Source organism: Peromyscus maniculatus, chromosome 2 (assembly GCF_049852395.1).
Source record: "Peromyscus maniculatus bairdii isolate BWxNUB_F1_BW_parent chromosome 2, HU_Pman_BW_mat_3.1, whole genome shotgun sequence".
In the NCBI taxonomy this organism is placed as follows: domain Eukaryota; kingdom Metazoa; phylum Chordata; class Mammalia; order Rodentia; family Cricetidae; genus Peromyscus; species Peromyscus maniculatus.
This window is the reverse complement of record NC_134853.1, coordinates 107,903,268-107,917,421: the sequence shown is the minus strand read 5'-3', so window position 1 is coordinate 107,917,421 and position 14,154 is coordinate 107,903,268. Positions and strand designations below refer to the sequence as shown.

Genomic DNA, 14,154 nt, shown 5'->3' with positions numbered 1-14,154 from the left:
GTGCCAGCAGGAAGTGAGGGCCCAAAGGGGACTGTATCATGACCTTGAACTTAAGAGAAGAGGCAGCTACTAAGACTGAAGATGATACAATGTCTGTTAGAAGAAAGTCTGCGGACTGTAAACATTCAAAAATAGAGACGTCAGTATTTAAATACCAACATTTGTAAAATGTTGGAAATATTTCAGTGTGTTTACAAAAGTGTACTCATGTTCCCCACGATGAAGTAACCAGCTCAGGGGTGTGACATCACATTCACATTGGACAGATGTGTTTTCTCCTTCATTACAGATCTACTCATACGATCATACCTATAAATGTAATGACAATTGAATTATGTTGAATACTATGAAGTTCACTCACAGTTGACTAAAGACAGTTTACAATAGTAGTTTAGTTTCATTAATGTCAATGTAGTCATAATAAACCGTTTACATGATGATTCTCAGAATGAGGGAAATGATTTTGATGCTGAGCCAAATGATTTAGGGATGAGCAAAATCCTATATTTTAAGATAAAATTACTATCTTTAAATTTTAAAAAGTATCAAACATTTTCCTTTAAGGAATAAAAATCAAGCCAGTGCCTATTAAGAAATGACTGTTTCACAGAGTTTGTAGAATGATCCGTTCATCCATCCTAGCTGCTAGGTTGCCTCAGTGCCAAGGAGCCTTTTTGCTTTTCTTCCCTGAGCTTCCACACACACCCTCCTGGCCATCAAGCAGGACTCTACTGTTAGAGCAGGAATCTGAAATGCTTGTGACTAATCCAAGCTGAATGCTGCAGGGGCACCAAATGAACCCACCGAACACTACCGAATACACAGCGCAGGTTTGCTTAAGATTTCCAAGACGAGCTTGAGAGGAAGCTTCTCGGGGCTGCCTATTTCATAAGGAGTTTCGTTGCGATGTGCATCTAATGAGCTTGGGATTGTTGCTTTTCACCTCTGAGCCATCTCTCCATCCCCCAAGCCTGGCATTATTAAGGGATAGAAGATGGCTGGGGGAGGCCCCTTCTCAGTGAAGTCTGCCCTCTACTGGTGGAAATGGCTATCTGTCTAGGAAGCTGACACAAGACAGTATGACCAGTTGGTGGACAAGTACCATGAGAACAAGGATTCTGAAAAAGTTGGGGTGGGTGCCAACAGAGAAACCTTCAGGTTTCCTCATAAATGAAGAGCCACTTAGTAAAGGAAGGGCACGACCCAGCCTTTTCTCCCCAAACCTCCTCTTCCATCCCAAAGACTCTTTTAGGGGGCTGGCCCTGGAAATTCACAGAATGTTGCAGCAAATGGATGGGCCTGTCTTTCCTCTCTGCACTCTAAGTACTCACTGTACCCCAGTTATCTCCCAGTTACCACTGGAAAGTTCTCAGCTTGGGAGATCTCTCTGTCCCGCACAACTATAACCTTGGAAGTTTCTGTGAAGGACTGAGTTAGATTCTGGTCAACCGCAAGGAAATCTAGCCTTATCTACTTGCCTTGAGACCATGAGCACAAGGTTTATTGAGCTCTGCTGAGTGCTGAGAATGCAGCAAGAAGCAACAAGGGTAAAAAGCTATGCCTTCACCCAGCTCTTCTGCCCGTAGCAAACAAGACAGGAATAACAATCATGGGGATAGCTGCTTCTGAGGGATAAGCTGAGATAGGAAATGCTAGAGAAGGTTTGCTCAGGGAAGCCGAGGTGAGATGGTGACATTTGAACAGAGCCTGGCAGAAGATGAAACAGTGAGCCTCTGATTGCACAGAGCAAGCCAGCCAGTGCCGTGGCCCAAAGGTATAAGGGTGCAGTGTTCTCAAGAAACAGGGAAGGCACTAGCCTGGATGGAGCAGAGCAAGAAGGGGCAATGAGGACAAGGTCAGGGTGGTCAGGGATTCGATAGAATCCTGCCAGCAACTGTAAGGACCTGAACTTTCATTCTGATCTGGAGATCCACTGTAGACCCTTCAACCAAGAAAGGATTAGCATGACCTAATGTATCTATCCCTGGGGGTGCCAAGATGATAGAGAGGTAAGGGGAGAAGGGGACCCGCCAGCTGGCTGAATTCTCCTGCGGAGGGGCTTGGTGGGACTCAGGAAGTGAGGGCTGGAGGGAGAAATGAGCTGAAATAATGTGAAGATAGAAAACACCCAATTTGCTGATGAATGTCTGTAAGAGAAAGAGAGGCTCTTGGGACAACGGGCGGGCGGTCGGGAGGCACCACCTCGGTTCTGTCAAAGCCTTGTGGGAACGAGGAGGGCCTGTCTGCCAGTTCCAGTCGGGGCTTTCACAAGAAAAGACCAAGAAGCAATAGATGGGCATGGGGAACAGGAGCTCAGGGGCCCTTTGGCTTTCGAAGCTACCTGCCAAGCACTGAACTTCAAAGAAAGAGACAGGAAAGGCAGAATTGAAAGCACAGAAAGAGACTTGAAAAGACTTGTTTTCAAGTTTCTGCTCTCCTACCTCTCTCTCTCTCTCTCTCTCTCTCTCTCTCTCTCTCTCTCTCTCTCTCTCTCTCTCTCTCTTTTTCTCCTCTCCAAGTGACTGGCTCCCTTTACATCTGTCTCTTTCTTGGCTTTGTTTTTTTCCTGTATTGCTGATGCTCAGGCTGCTGTGACAGTCTGGATCTAATCTGATCACAAGCCCAAAGGGTCCCTTTTGACACTCGCCTATTATAGGCTTGGTGGGGGGGAAACGTGAAGGGATGTCCAAAGGAGCTGTTTTAATTAATTAACAGCAGGACAGAAGCCAAGTTTACTTCCCTTGACTGAACGGACCTCTAGGTTGCCTCATGGTGGAACACGGGACTTCCGTCTTAGCGTGACGTGGTCCAGGGTTTGGGGTGGCTGCGTTCCTCAGTTCGTTCTCATTCCCAAGAAGCCCTCGGCTCCCATTTTTCCTCTCAGGCTTCCTGACCACCCCCTCACGCCCCCTCCCGTGAGGACACTCAGCTGGTCCTCTTGCACGTCTCGGATCAGACTGAGCCCTACTAAAATTGTGTACCAGGTTTGACGTAGGTGCCTCACGATCCAAGCGGAGCTCGCTATTTCCGGGACTTCTAAGTATACAAGTATCTGTGGCTATATAAAAAGACAACACCTTCAGGGTTTGCACTACAGCAGGGAATATTTTTAAGGCTGCTTTGAACCAGGCTAAAAAAAAGAAAAAAGAAAAAAAAATCACTCCGTGGCTCACCTTGAAAAGTATTCAAAGGTGTCTGGGTTCTTTCTTGACAGACCCAAAGCAGCATGGCTGTTTCTGACGCCCATCCCTCTGTGCCCCCACCTAAACATGGGCCTAACACTCAGAGGTAATTTTTAGAGGATTCCCTGAAGCTCAAACACAAACAAGCTGAACCAAGCATACCTTCCTGGGTTGGCCTCTGCCTTCCACCCTCAGGACTGTGTGTGCCAAGTGCTGAAGGTGGACCTTGGTGAAAATTCAACTTCAAGAGAAAACCCCTTCAGACGTGGATGCCGTCATCAGCACTCAGAATAGAGAAGAGTCACCGGGTCAGGACAGTGGGGCTAAGGATGGTCAGGGGACGAATGTGAAGGAAAGAAACAAGAATTCCTTGCCAGCCTTGGCAGCTTTGCTTGGCTGCGCGTGTGACTAAAAACCCCAAGAGAAAAAGGCAACAACAGAGCAGATCCTTCTTTCTGTAGCAGAGAAAACTAGGAGACCCGCTGCAGCTGGGAAAACAGTGACACACGAGTAACACACATGATAAGGATGCACGACACCCCAGCCGCACCATCACTTCCCACTCTGTCTGCCAGAGTTCTCGCAGAATTTGAGAAGAGTACACCAGGTATGGCCAACTCAGTGTTTTGAAAGATGCTCATGGCAAAGGAAGTCGCTACAACCGGACACGTTTGTGGGCCCATTTTTTTTTTTTTCAATCATTTCTCTCTGACACATATATAAGCCGTGGAAGGAATCTTGTGAGCATGGACAATCCGTGAGAGCTGCTTTTCAGCGCATCTTCTCTGCTGTGATTCGTGACCGGAGGGCATTATTTGGGCTAGGTTAGTCTACACGGACTTGCTTTTTCCACACCCTTGTCTGCTTTCTCACTGTGCTATACGCAGTTTTAAAGCGTGTTTGATCTCTTTATTTCATAGACCTACAAAGTGATCTAAGCTCAAAGGTGGACACACACACACACACACACACACACACACACACACACACACACAATAACAGAAAGGTTTTTGTTAGCAGAAACTCCAGTGAAATTGCAGAACCTCCTTTTGCCTCTTGTGGGTACAAAACACATGATGTGGGAACTTGCTGAGCTTGTCTTAAGGTTGCAGGGTCCTAAAGTGTTCAGGGAAGACTCCACCTGGCAGCCAGGGAGTGCCCAGCATCTACACACTGGGCACCACCAGGCAGTGGCACCCCTACCTGCCTCCTTCATATTCTTCTTCTTTTCCTTTCTGTTCCTTCCAGTGCTCTCTTTTACCCACTCCTTTTCCTAGTCCCCAAGTGTCTTTCCTTCCCCCCTTTTCTTCCCACAGTTTACATGGAGATCAGACAGAAACACAGGTTTAAACCACTTTCCAGAATGAACACCTGCCCGCCCATCGCCTCATCCTTCCCATTCCTTGTGGCATCTGAGTTAGTCAGTTCTCCATCACAGTGACAAAGATTTATTCTGGCTCCTGGTTTCAGGGCTTCCATCCCCTGTCATCTGGTCCTTTTGCTTGGGACCAAGGAGAAGCAAAACATCATGGCCATGGAAGCCTGGGGCAAAGGCTGCTCACTTTGTAGTGCCGGAAATATAATAATAATAATAATAATAATAATAATAATAATAATAAAACAGGCAAAAGCTAGGATCTAGTTATTCCCTGCAAAGACATGTCTTCCTCCAGTGACATCTCACCTACCACAGTGCCACCACCTCCACGGGCCTGCTGTCAATGGAGTAAGTCAGGGATGAGGAGGCCAGTTTCCCTGAAAATGCACTCGCAGACAGAGTGGGTGGCATGGAGACGAAGCGCCTCGGTAGGACTTACCCAATCGAGTTGGCCATCAAAATGAGCTATCACACAGTCCAAGCTGGGTTCCAACCTACTTTCTGATGTTCATTGCCCCTCTGCGGCCTTTGAGAGCACAACTACGCAGCACATTCGTTGCCTAGACTGACACGTTTGGATAATAGAAAAAAAAAATGTAGGTAAGGACTGGCAGGGTGGCTTCGTGGGTGCAGGTGCTGGCCAGCAAGCCTGACAGCCTGACTTCCATCTCTAGGACCCACGTGATAGAAGGAGAGAACTGACTCCCAGAAGTCATCCTCTGATCCCCGCGTGTATGCTGTATGTAGCATGCGTACGCCCTACCCAATTTTTAAAAAAAAACTGTTTTAAAAATGCAATAGATTGCCGGGCGGTGGTGGCGCACGCCTTTAATCCCAGCACTCGGGAGGCAGAACCAGGCGGATCTCTGTGAGTTCGAGGCCAGCCTGGGCTACCAAGTGAGTTCCAGGAAAGGCGCAAAGCTACACAGAGAAACCCTGTCTCGAAAAATCAAAAAAAAAAAAAAAATGCAATAGATTGAAACACAAAATAAATTTAAATTCACGAGTATATAGTGTTGCTCAAAACACATTTTTTAAAAAGAGAGAGAGAGCTTTAGGTTAGTGGCTAATGAAGCTGTGAGCAGAAATGACCCCTTCCTGTGTCACCAAAATTGACATTTACGTGTTCTATCACTCTGAGCACACTTCTGTCTTCCATCAGGGAAGTCAGCATTCTAACCTGCCATGATTCCCACACATGAGGAAGGGGGAGGCCTGGGTGCTCACCTGCCATGCCCAGCCTTGGAGGAAGCACTCTCCACGAGAAATATTTTCATTTGATTTGCTTCTAACTTGAAAAGTAGAATAAGATCCCCCCGATAATATGCTGCTAGGTAACACAGCCAACAAAAAAAAAAGCCTAGTAGAAAATTGTGGGGCTGAGGATATTTTGAGGAACTCATCATGCTGGAATCTAGGCAGTAATCAGTTTAAAATGAGAATCTTTTGTACCTTGAGTGTTCCCAGGGAAGAAAATCAAAGATTAAAAGAGAGAGATGTGCTTCGTGTTCCTAATCGCTACACTTTGCATGCCTATTTTGTGTGCTTATCCCATGCATTTACCCATTAATTATGTCAATAATGAAGGAGAAATGAGGCACTTCACTTGGGGCACAGCTGTTTACAGTGATTGCTTTGAGCATGGTATTTTTTTTTCCAGCACCTTTCCCAAAGTGTCTCATCACCAACATGCTCAGTTGATCATTCTTTGCCCTAAATCCCCAAATGGAATCAGTCACCGCCTGGATGCTTCCATTGCAGCTGACTCGGCTTATCTGGAGAGCTGTGGTGTCTGTCCCTGACTCCTTTGGAAGCTGCAATAATGACAAATGCTTGAAAAACCAAAGTCAAGTCGAAGGATTGCTGGGCTTGCCTTTCCTTCCCCGTCATTGTCCAAAGCAAATCTGGGATGAGCATCTCATTCCAAAGCAGCTGTGGATCTTCAGCCTTGTTGGGGATCTCAGTGGTGGGGGTGGGGGTGGGAGGGGACGCTTGATGTTTTCATGCATTTGTGAGCACCCAGGAGGGGAGGAAGAGGTCCAAGTCACACCTCTCCCCTATGGTTCAGCAGCTTGCAGCTCTCAGAGAACGGGGCTGAAGTGTCCAATGAGGTAAGAAAGTGCCCTCCATATAGGTGGAAAGACATTTGGGTTGGATGGAGTGTGTACTCACTGCTGTAGCACAGCCTAAGTGGAGAGGCCACACCCCTGCCCTGGCAATCCTGCCCCCTCACTCTGTCTCTTTCCTGCCACTTTCTCTTGCTTCAGGGAGGTTCAGAGAAAAGGCTTCAATTCTCCACAAGATTGCCAAGAAGAAATGCCAAGTGGATGAGAATGAGAGGCAGAATGGGGCTGCCAACCATGTGGGTGAGTGAGAGATATCCATCCCTTGTCCTTCCCTGGTGGGTAAGCCTGGAGGGTTGGGGGGAGGCGACACAGAAAGACAGAACCCAGTGTGGGCACCCCTGATCCTTCCTAAACAATGAAATGAGCCCCTCTTCTCCACCTGGGACAGGGCAGGAATGGACATGTATGTCACCAATAACACTAAGGGAAGTCCACGGAGGAGGAGTAATTCTAACCGGATCACCAGGTATTCTGTTCAAGAGGTGACAGGCACTTGGCTTCAGAAAGCCAAAAAAAAAAAAAAAAAAAAAAAGACACCCCCAAGTCATTAATGTTTAGTCAGAGGTGGGAGTCCTGCTTCTGTACCCTTAACTGGTGATCAGACTGTCTATCTATGATACTGCTGGCTGCATCCCCCACCCCCACCCCCACCCCCACCCCCAAGCTACCACTCAGTCACCCCAACAGAGTCCTTTTGAATCCATGTCATCTCCTCTTTCTTAAAAATTCAGCAATATCAAGGCTTGGAATTTGGATCAGCGGATAAAGTGCTTGCTGCATAACCGTGAGGACCTAAGTCCAAATCCCCAGAACTCACATAAATGATGGGCGGGAGTAGTGACCCTACCTATAACCTCAGCACTTAGGACAGGGACAGAAGCTAGCCCTGGGGCAAGGTAGCTAGCGAGACTAGGCAAATTAGCAAACTCTGGGTTCCCCCCAAGAAACCCTGCCTCAGTAAATAAAGTGGACGTCAACCTCTGGCCTCCACACACATGTGCACAGATGTACACCACACACACATGCCTGAACACATGTACACATATGCTCCCACCACACACATATACACAGGCCAAAAAAAAAAGTTAGGCAAAATGAGCCTAGGTCTGTCTTGGCTGACTTTTCTAGAACTCCTGTGTGACCAGATTGTGACATTCAGGCATCTTATTTTAACTTGGGGCATCATGTTCCCTTTCTCCTGTCTGTAACTATAATATAGCTCTCAATTCTAAATTCAGACTAAATTTAACCTAATCTGGATCCATGCTGTAAACGAAGCTATTGCCCAAGTGACTAAAATTATCTACAGACAAATCTCAACAGTTTTGCCCTCAAAATACTCCATAGAAGACTTCCTGCCTCTCCTACCATCCTGAATTCTAGCCCAGGCAAAATTTTCAGCCAAGGAACAGACTAGAGTCGACTGAGTATTTATGGAGAAAGTGGACAGGAATGAGTTCAAATGTTGACCAGGATTGGGTTATGAATTGCAGGTTTCTGCCTGATCCCTTCGGCTTCCCTGAACCTGAAAACATTTTTTCAGAATAAGCAGGGTTTTGGTTTTGTGTTGTAAAGCCAATGGGGAAAGCTATTGCCTAGTTAAGCTCTGTGTGTGAGTTTTGGGTTCAATTACAAAGGCTACTTTTCCTACTCCAATTGTTGGTTTTTCTTTTGCGGGATGAAGTAGCTTAGAACAGAAGATTTATGTGGCTGGGTTCATTCCCAGACCTCCTCTTGCAGACTGGTGACTGGAGGCTTAGATTTAATCATCCATGACGTATAACTCCAAGGAACTCCAGGGCTAATGGGGCTAGTGAAGGACATGGTAACCAAAAGGAGTGTGTATGGAAAAATCTAGGCTTTCCAAAGGAACCCCAGGATTTATTTTCATAATTTCTGTGACAATAAAGCCTGTGGTTTAAAAGCACATTTGTGTAAGACGAATTGCTAAACTGTCTTATTAATAAAAAAATAAATAAATAAAATAAAATTTTAAAAAACCAGAGCCAGATATTGAGGTAAAAAACAAGAGATCAGAGGTATAGGACAAGCCACAGCCAAACTCACCTTACCAGCCCTCAGTCTCCAAAGAGACCTACTTCCTGTATACTCACACCTATCTGCCTTTCTGTTCTGCAATCTCACTTCCTTTCTCCGTGCAGTTACATCACTTCCTGTCTATCTGTACAGATCTCCAGACCTCTATGGTTAGTGCTTGGATTAAAGGTATATACCACCATGCCTGGCTCTGTTCTCAATATAGCATTGAACTTACAGAGATCTGGATGGATCTCTGCCTCCTGAATGCTAGGATTAGAAGCATGTGCTACCATTGCCTGACTTCTATGTTTGCTATATTGGCTGACTTTTTCCTCTGATCCTCAGATAAGATTTATTGGGGTACACAGATAAAATATCACCACACACTTGAGTTAGGGGCTGTGCCTGCGAGGTAGGTTCTTACTTGTCTGTGTCTATCCTGGAACATCTAAAACTCCTTCAGATCCTGTGATTCTGCGATCAAGTTTGACCTCAGCAATCTGCTACCGGAGGTGTCTGAGGTCTTTTGTCTCCCCCAGATTCTTACGTTTTAGTTTAAATAACTGAATGAAACATACTGAGATAACCTGGCATGGCTACAGCCAGCAGAGACACTATGAATCATGGGTGGATTAGGGAAACCCGAGTTCCTACACTTTCCATATCATCATCTGTGCCTCAGGACACCACAATTGAATTCATGAGCATTTCCCTAGGATTTCCAGTATTTGACTGCTTCAAACAGAATTTTTACAGAATTCTCTTTGTCAGGGCCATTATAGGGTCTCACTACATAACCCAGGCTGGCCTTGAACTTGTAGCAACCCTCCTACATCCACCTACCAAGTGTTGAGATTTTAGGCATGGACCACTATGCTCAGCCCCACATAACTCTCTATTTTCTTATGCACTGATGACAGAAATATTTGGTCCTTCTGAAATTGCTAGAGGAAAAAAAAAACCACTTCCAATCCTCTCTGAGCATCCTGAGATTGCTCACATCTGGCACAGCTGGGCAGACTGCTGTCCAGCAGCCCTGACTCCTGTCTCGGCACCACACAAGCCTTGGCTCCTGATGCTGAACAGAGTTGGTGCCAATGCCTTCCTTTTTCTTTCTTTATTTAAAAGATTTGTATTCATTTTGTGTGTCTACATGTGCCCCGCATACACACACACACGTGCCCATGGAGGCCAGAGTAGGGAGAGTGTTGGACCGCTTAGAGCTGTAGTTAATGTCAATTGTGATTTCCACCCCCACCCCCACCCCCAATATAGGTGCAGGGAACCGAACCCAGTTCTCTGAAAGAGCAGTAAGCGCTCTTAACTGCTGAGCCATCTCTCCAGCCTCAATGAAAGACTTTATCTTTCACTCCCACTTAAGTTCCAGTTGAACCCAGTGGGGCCTGAACACTAGTCACCTGGAGGTGCTTCTCTTAGCCCTGGAAAAAAATATCTTGCAAAAGGCAATTGCAGTGACAGAGATTCAGAGCATCCATTTCTGGCTTGTCGGCTCTGCCGGGGATCTGTTCCGAGTGCTTTACGTGCACTTTTCGACCTCTCTGCAGAAGGGGCAGTGGGAGCAGCAGTAGTAGTGACGGTAGAAGTGGCACTGTTAGCAGCACTCAGGTTCTGTAGGTGAGGAAACCAGACGCCACAGAGGTTGAGGCATTTGCTGAGGGTCACACGGCATAAGCTATCGAGTGAGTGGAAACACAGGCCCATTTGATTCCTAGTGTTACAGAGGCCCAGGGCCCAACCAAGGCCCTTGAGCCTCTTCTGCTCTCTCAGGAAAACATGACTATACTTGCTGATCTACTCTCTCTCTCTCTCTCTCTCTCTCTCTCTCTCTCCCTCTCTCTCTCTCTCTCTCTCTCTCTCTGTGTGTGTGTGTGTGTGTGTGTGTGTGTGTGTGTGTGTGTGTGTGTGTGTGTCTCGGTGTGTCTCTCTCTGTCTTTCTCTCTGTCTCTGTCTCTCTCTGTGTCTCTCTGTGTCTCTCTGTCTGTCTCTGTCTCTGTCTCTCTCTTTGTGTGTGTGTGTCTCTCTCTCTCTGTGTCTCTCTCTGTCTCTCTCTGTGTCTCTCTGTGTGTGTCTCTGTCTCTGTGTGTGTGTGTGTCTCTGTGTGTGTGTGTCTCTCTGTCTTTCTCTCTGTCTCTCTCTCTGTGTGTGTGTGTCTTTCTCTCTGTCTCTCTCTCTGTCTCTCTCTCTCTGTCTCTCTCTCTCTCGTCACAGACTTGAGCTTTGTTCCTTGTCTCAGCTCCCCCTTACTTTTCTTGGAGCAGAACACCCGTGCAGAATGTGCTGAGTGTTCTCAGGATTGTAAAAAAGAGACGGGGGCCAAGTCCTCCTTCCCCTCCTCCCCTCCTGGCACTGCAGTTTTGTAGCATGAAGACTGAGAATATTAGAGCTGAAAGCAGTGCCTGCCTGGCCATCAGTCACAATGAACCATTCACTTCATAGAAGAGGTTTCCCAGCCAAAGATGGCGGGCTAATGGTGACAGAGCACAGCCTAGGACACGGTACCCTGACCAGTATCCCTTGTGGGGCGGGGTGTATTGTTGCAGGGGGGATCCAGCTATCTCACAGTCAGTATCTAAATGTCAAAGATGTGTATCTGTGTCCTTGCATGATCCGTCATATATGGCAGCTGTTAGGGCCTCCAGTGATGTCATGTATGGTGGAAGCCAGAGCACAAGGCAGCTCAGGACAAATGATGAAAGCCCTTTACCAGTGCCCGACACCAGCTCAGGTCTCAGGTGCCTTCTCACCTTCTGGTCAGCACTTTAGAACAGTCTTTCCAACATGGCCCCTTTTGCCCACTGATTCTGATTGCTCTCTTTGTGTTTAAATTATGCCACAGAAAAAATCGAACTTCCCAACAGCACAAGCACCGAGGTCGAAATGACACCATCGAGTGAGGCTTCAGAACCTGTGCAGAATGGGAACCTCTCCCACAGCATTGAAGCTACAGATGCCCCGGTATGATGCCGTGACAGCACACGTTCCTTGGTGGCTCAGCTCCCAGCTGTGTGGACACCAAGGAGGAGCTGATTCATGTATGTGTATCTTTCCCAGGGCCTCACACAGGGAAAACTCTGTGTGCATTGAGTGAACATGCAAACTCTCTAAGCCATCATTTTCTCAGCAGGAGGGGAAGGGCAGGTGTCTCAGAGTCTGGGGATGAAAAGACATATGCTAATGAGTCATAAAGCTTGATGGCTGTGTCTTTAAAGCCAGTGCTAAACAACAGAAAATTCACAGTCATTACATCTTTTACCTCAGTGATTGAAATTAATATTCTTTGGCCCCACCCACTATTCAACCACAACCAATAAACTGTTCCTCCTAGAAGTAATTAATAATACCTAGCATTTATCAAACACCTACTACATGCCCATATGTGGTGCGGCATGCTTTAAGAATGCCAGTCTTCATACCTCACAGCTGAAGGAACAGGCATTGGTACCTCCACCGTGCAGTTCAGGAAGCTGAGCTGGGTGAGATGAAGTGATGTTACCTAGTTGTTAGTAGTGAGCTGAGACTCCATCTCAGGTATATCTAAATGCAGTGCCTGGGCTACTTCGGCCATGAGCACTGTCTTTAGAGCATGGTTGCTCAAAAAGCGGGCAGAACCACGTGGCGCTTACTAGATATTTGGGTCTTGTCCTGATCAGATCAATCAGAACTTCTAAAGCATGGGGCCCCAGTTTTGCATCTGATCAAGTACCCTCCATCAAAGCTTCACAGGCTGAAAGACACTTCCGAGTCCTCAGAGCAGGCGGGACAGATGGGTCATGATCAAATGCAGATGCTGACTTTGGAGGGCTGGCCCGAGTAAGGCCCAGGGTGTGGAGCTGACTGGGCTCCTCCGTGATGGCAGGTGCTTCTGGCCGAAGGACCACCCTTTGAAGAGCATCACCCTCAACTTTGCTAGCCAGTCTTGTCCCTGAATTTTCTCAACGAGCTGTGGCCCAGTACCCACAAAGAGAACAGAGACAACAGACAGTGCGGTCTAGCACTTCTTTCCTTTGTATCAGAAAATGCTCTCTGCAACAGGGACAATCTGCCCTCTGGGAAAAACGCGTGACTTCTTACATGATGTCCCTGATCTCTAAGAGCGATTTAGAGGCAGTCTCTCCCTATCTGAAGAGAACTCAGCTCTGGCTGCCCTTGTGTCCTCTGCCTTCCAGCCTCTCACCCTCCTGCCCAGAGCCCTGGACTGGCACCACGTCAGCTCAGCAGTGATCTGGCAGAGTGGCTTATGTCCACATGGATAAGCAGCATGTGGCGGCAGGAGGCAAGCCCCAAGGACATCTGGCTGCCCTTGGGGTTGGCACAGTCACAGGTGTGCAGAGGGACACCTCATCACCCTACCACTCCATCTGTCTGACCCAGGGACATCTGTGTCCCTTCAAGGGAGGACCTTGCTGCAGGAGAGCCAAAGACTCGCTGACCTCTGTCCGCAGAGTTGCCCCAGGTCTCAGTGCAGGGAGACGCACAGATTTGTGTGCCGTGCTGGCTCTCCTGGAGAGCAGTCAAGCTATCAAAAAGCCATCACTATAGCTGACTACAGGGTGACCTGCTGGTGCATTCCAAAGCCACAGGGCAAGTTGCCAGCCTGACTGGGCACTCACTGTCTCCTCCTTAAAGCACAGATCCTGAAAATACTGCCTCATTGGTGCTGTCGTGAGAGCTAGATGTGCCCTGGGCACAGGACCACATGCTATCTACTTACGTCATATGCCCAAACTTGCTGCTTAAACAGCATTCACCCCTTCCTTTAAGGATTCCTTGCAGGTAAAAATGAAAAGGGGTTGTATGTGTATATACAGGACATAAATAAGTCAGCTAACAAATGTTTGGTAGTTAATAATGGCCCAGAGGTCTCTGTGTACCATGCTCTGGGAGCCTGCCAAAAAAAGAAATTGATCTTATCTGGGGAAGATATGAAAACTCTAGACCATGTAACATTTGAGCTGGGCATGGGTGGATGGTAGGAATTTGTCACCGAGAGAAGGAAGAAATGAAATGACAACCCATGCAGGTGTCCCAAAGCTTAGGTTTAACGGTTGCCGAACAAGATAGTAGAACCGGGGACTGCAAACCAAGCTGAGGAAATACACACCAGCAAGTGTGAACTGGCTTCAGCCATCTGTCAGTGTTCACCCGGGTCAGACACTGTACCGGGAGCCAAGCTGCCCACAGGTGCTGGCAGAGCCGAGACCGACGGCCAGGCGGCCACGGGGACACAGAGAGCAAAGGAGGATGAGGGCACAAGGGAGTGCAGAGCCCACCAGAAAGCCTCGCTGAGGAGATGTCCTTCAACCTAAGTGGGAACCTGTCAAAACACAGCACCAATAGGCAAAAAAGAGCTCAGCCAGTCTGGAGACAGCATTCCTGTGACCGACAAGGGGGCCAAAAGAAGGAGACA

The 14,154-nt window shown here is 47.4% G+C and overlaps 1 protein-coding gene across 6 annotated transcripts in view; it reads left to right on the top strand.

Moving 5' to 3' along the window:
* Positions 1 to 14,154, top strand: part of Slc24a2 (solute carrier family 24 member 2) — a 228,222-nt gene that overhangs the window by 182,916 nt on the left and 31,152 nt on the right. For all 6 annotated transcript variants that reach the window (XM_076564482.1, XM_015994916.3, XM_006975968.4 and 3 more), the window contains 2 exons: positions 6,828 to 6,926; positions 11,584 to 11,702. In XM_076564482.1, the coding sequence (XP_076420597.1) occupies positions 6,828 to 6,926; positions 11,584 to 11,702 (218 nt within the window). The remainder of the gene's footprint in view (positions 1 to 6,827; positions 6,927 to 11,583; positions 11,703 to 14,154) is intronic.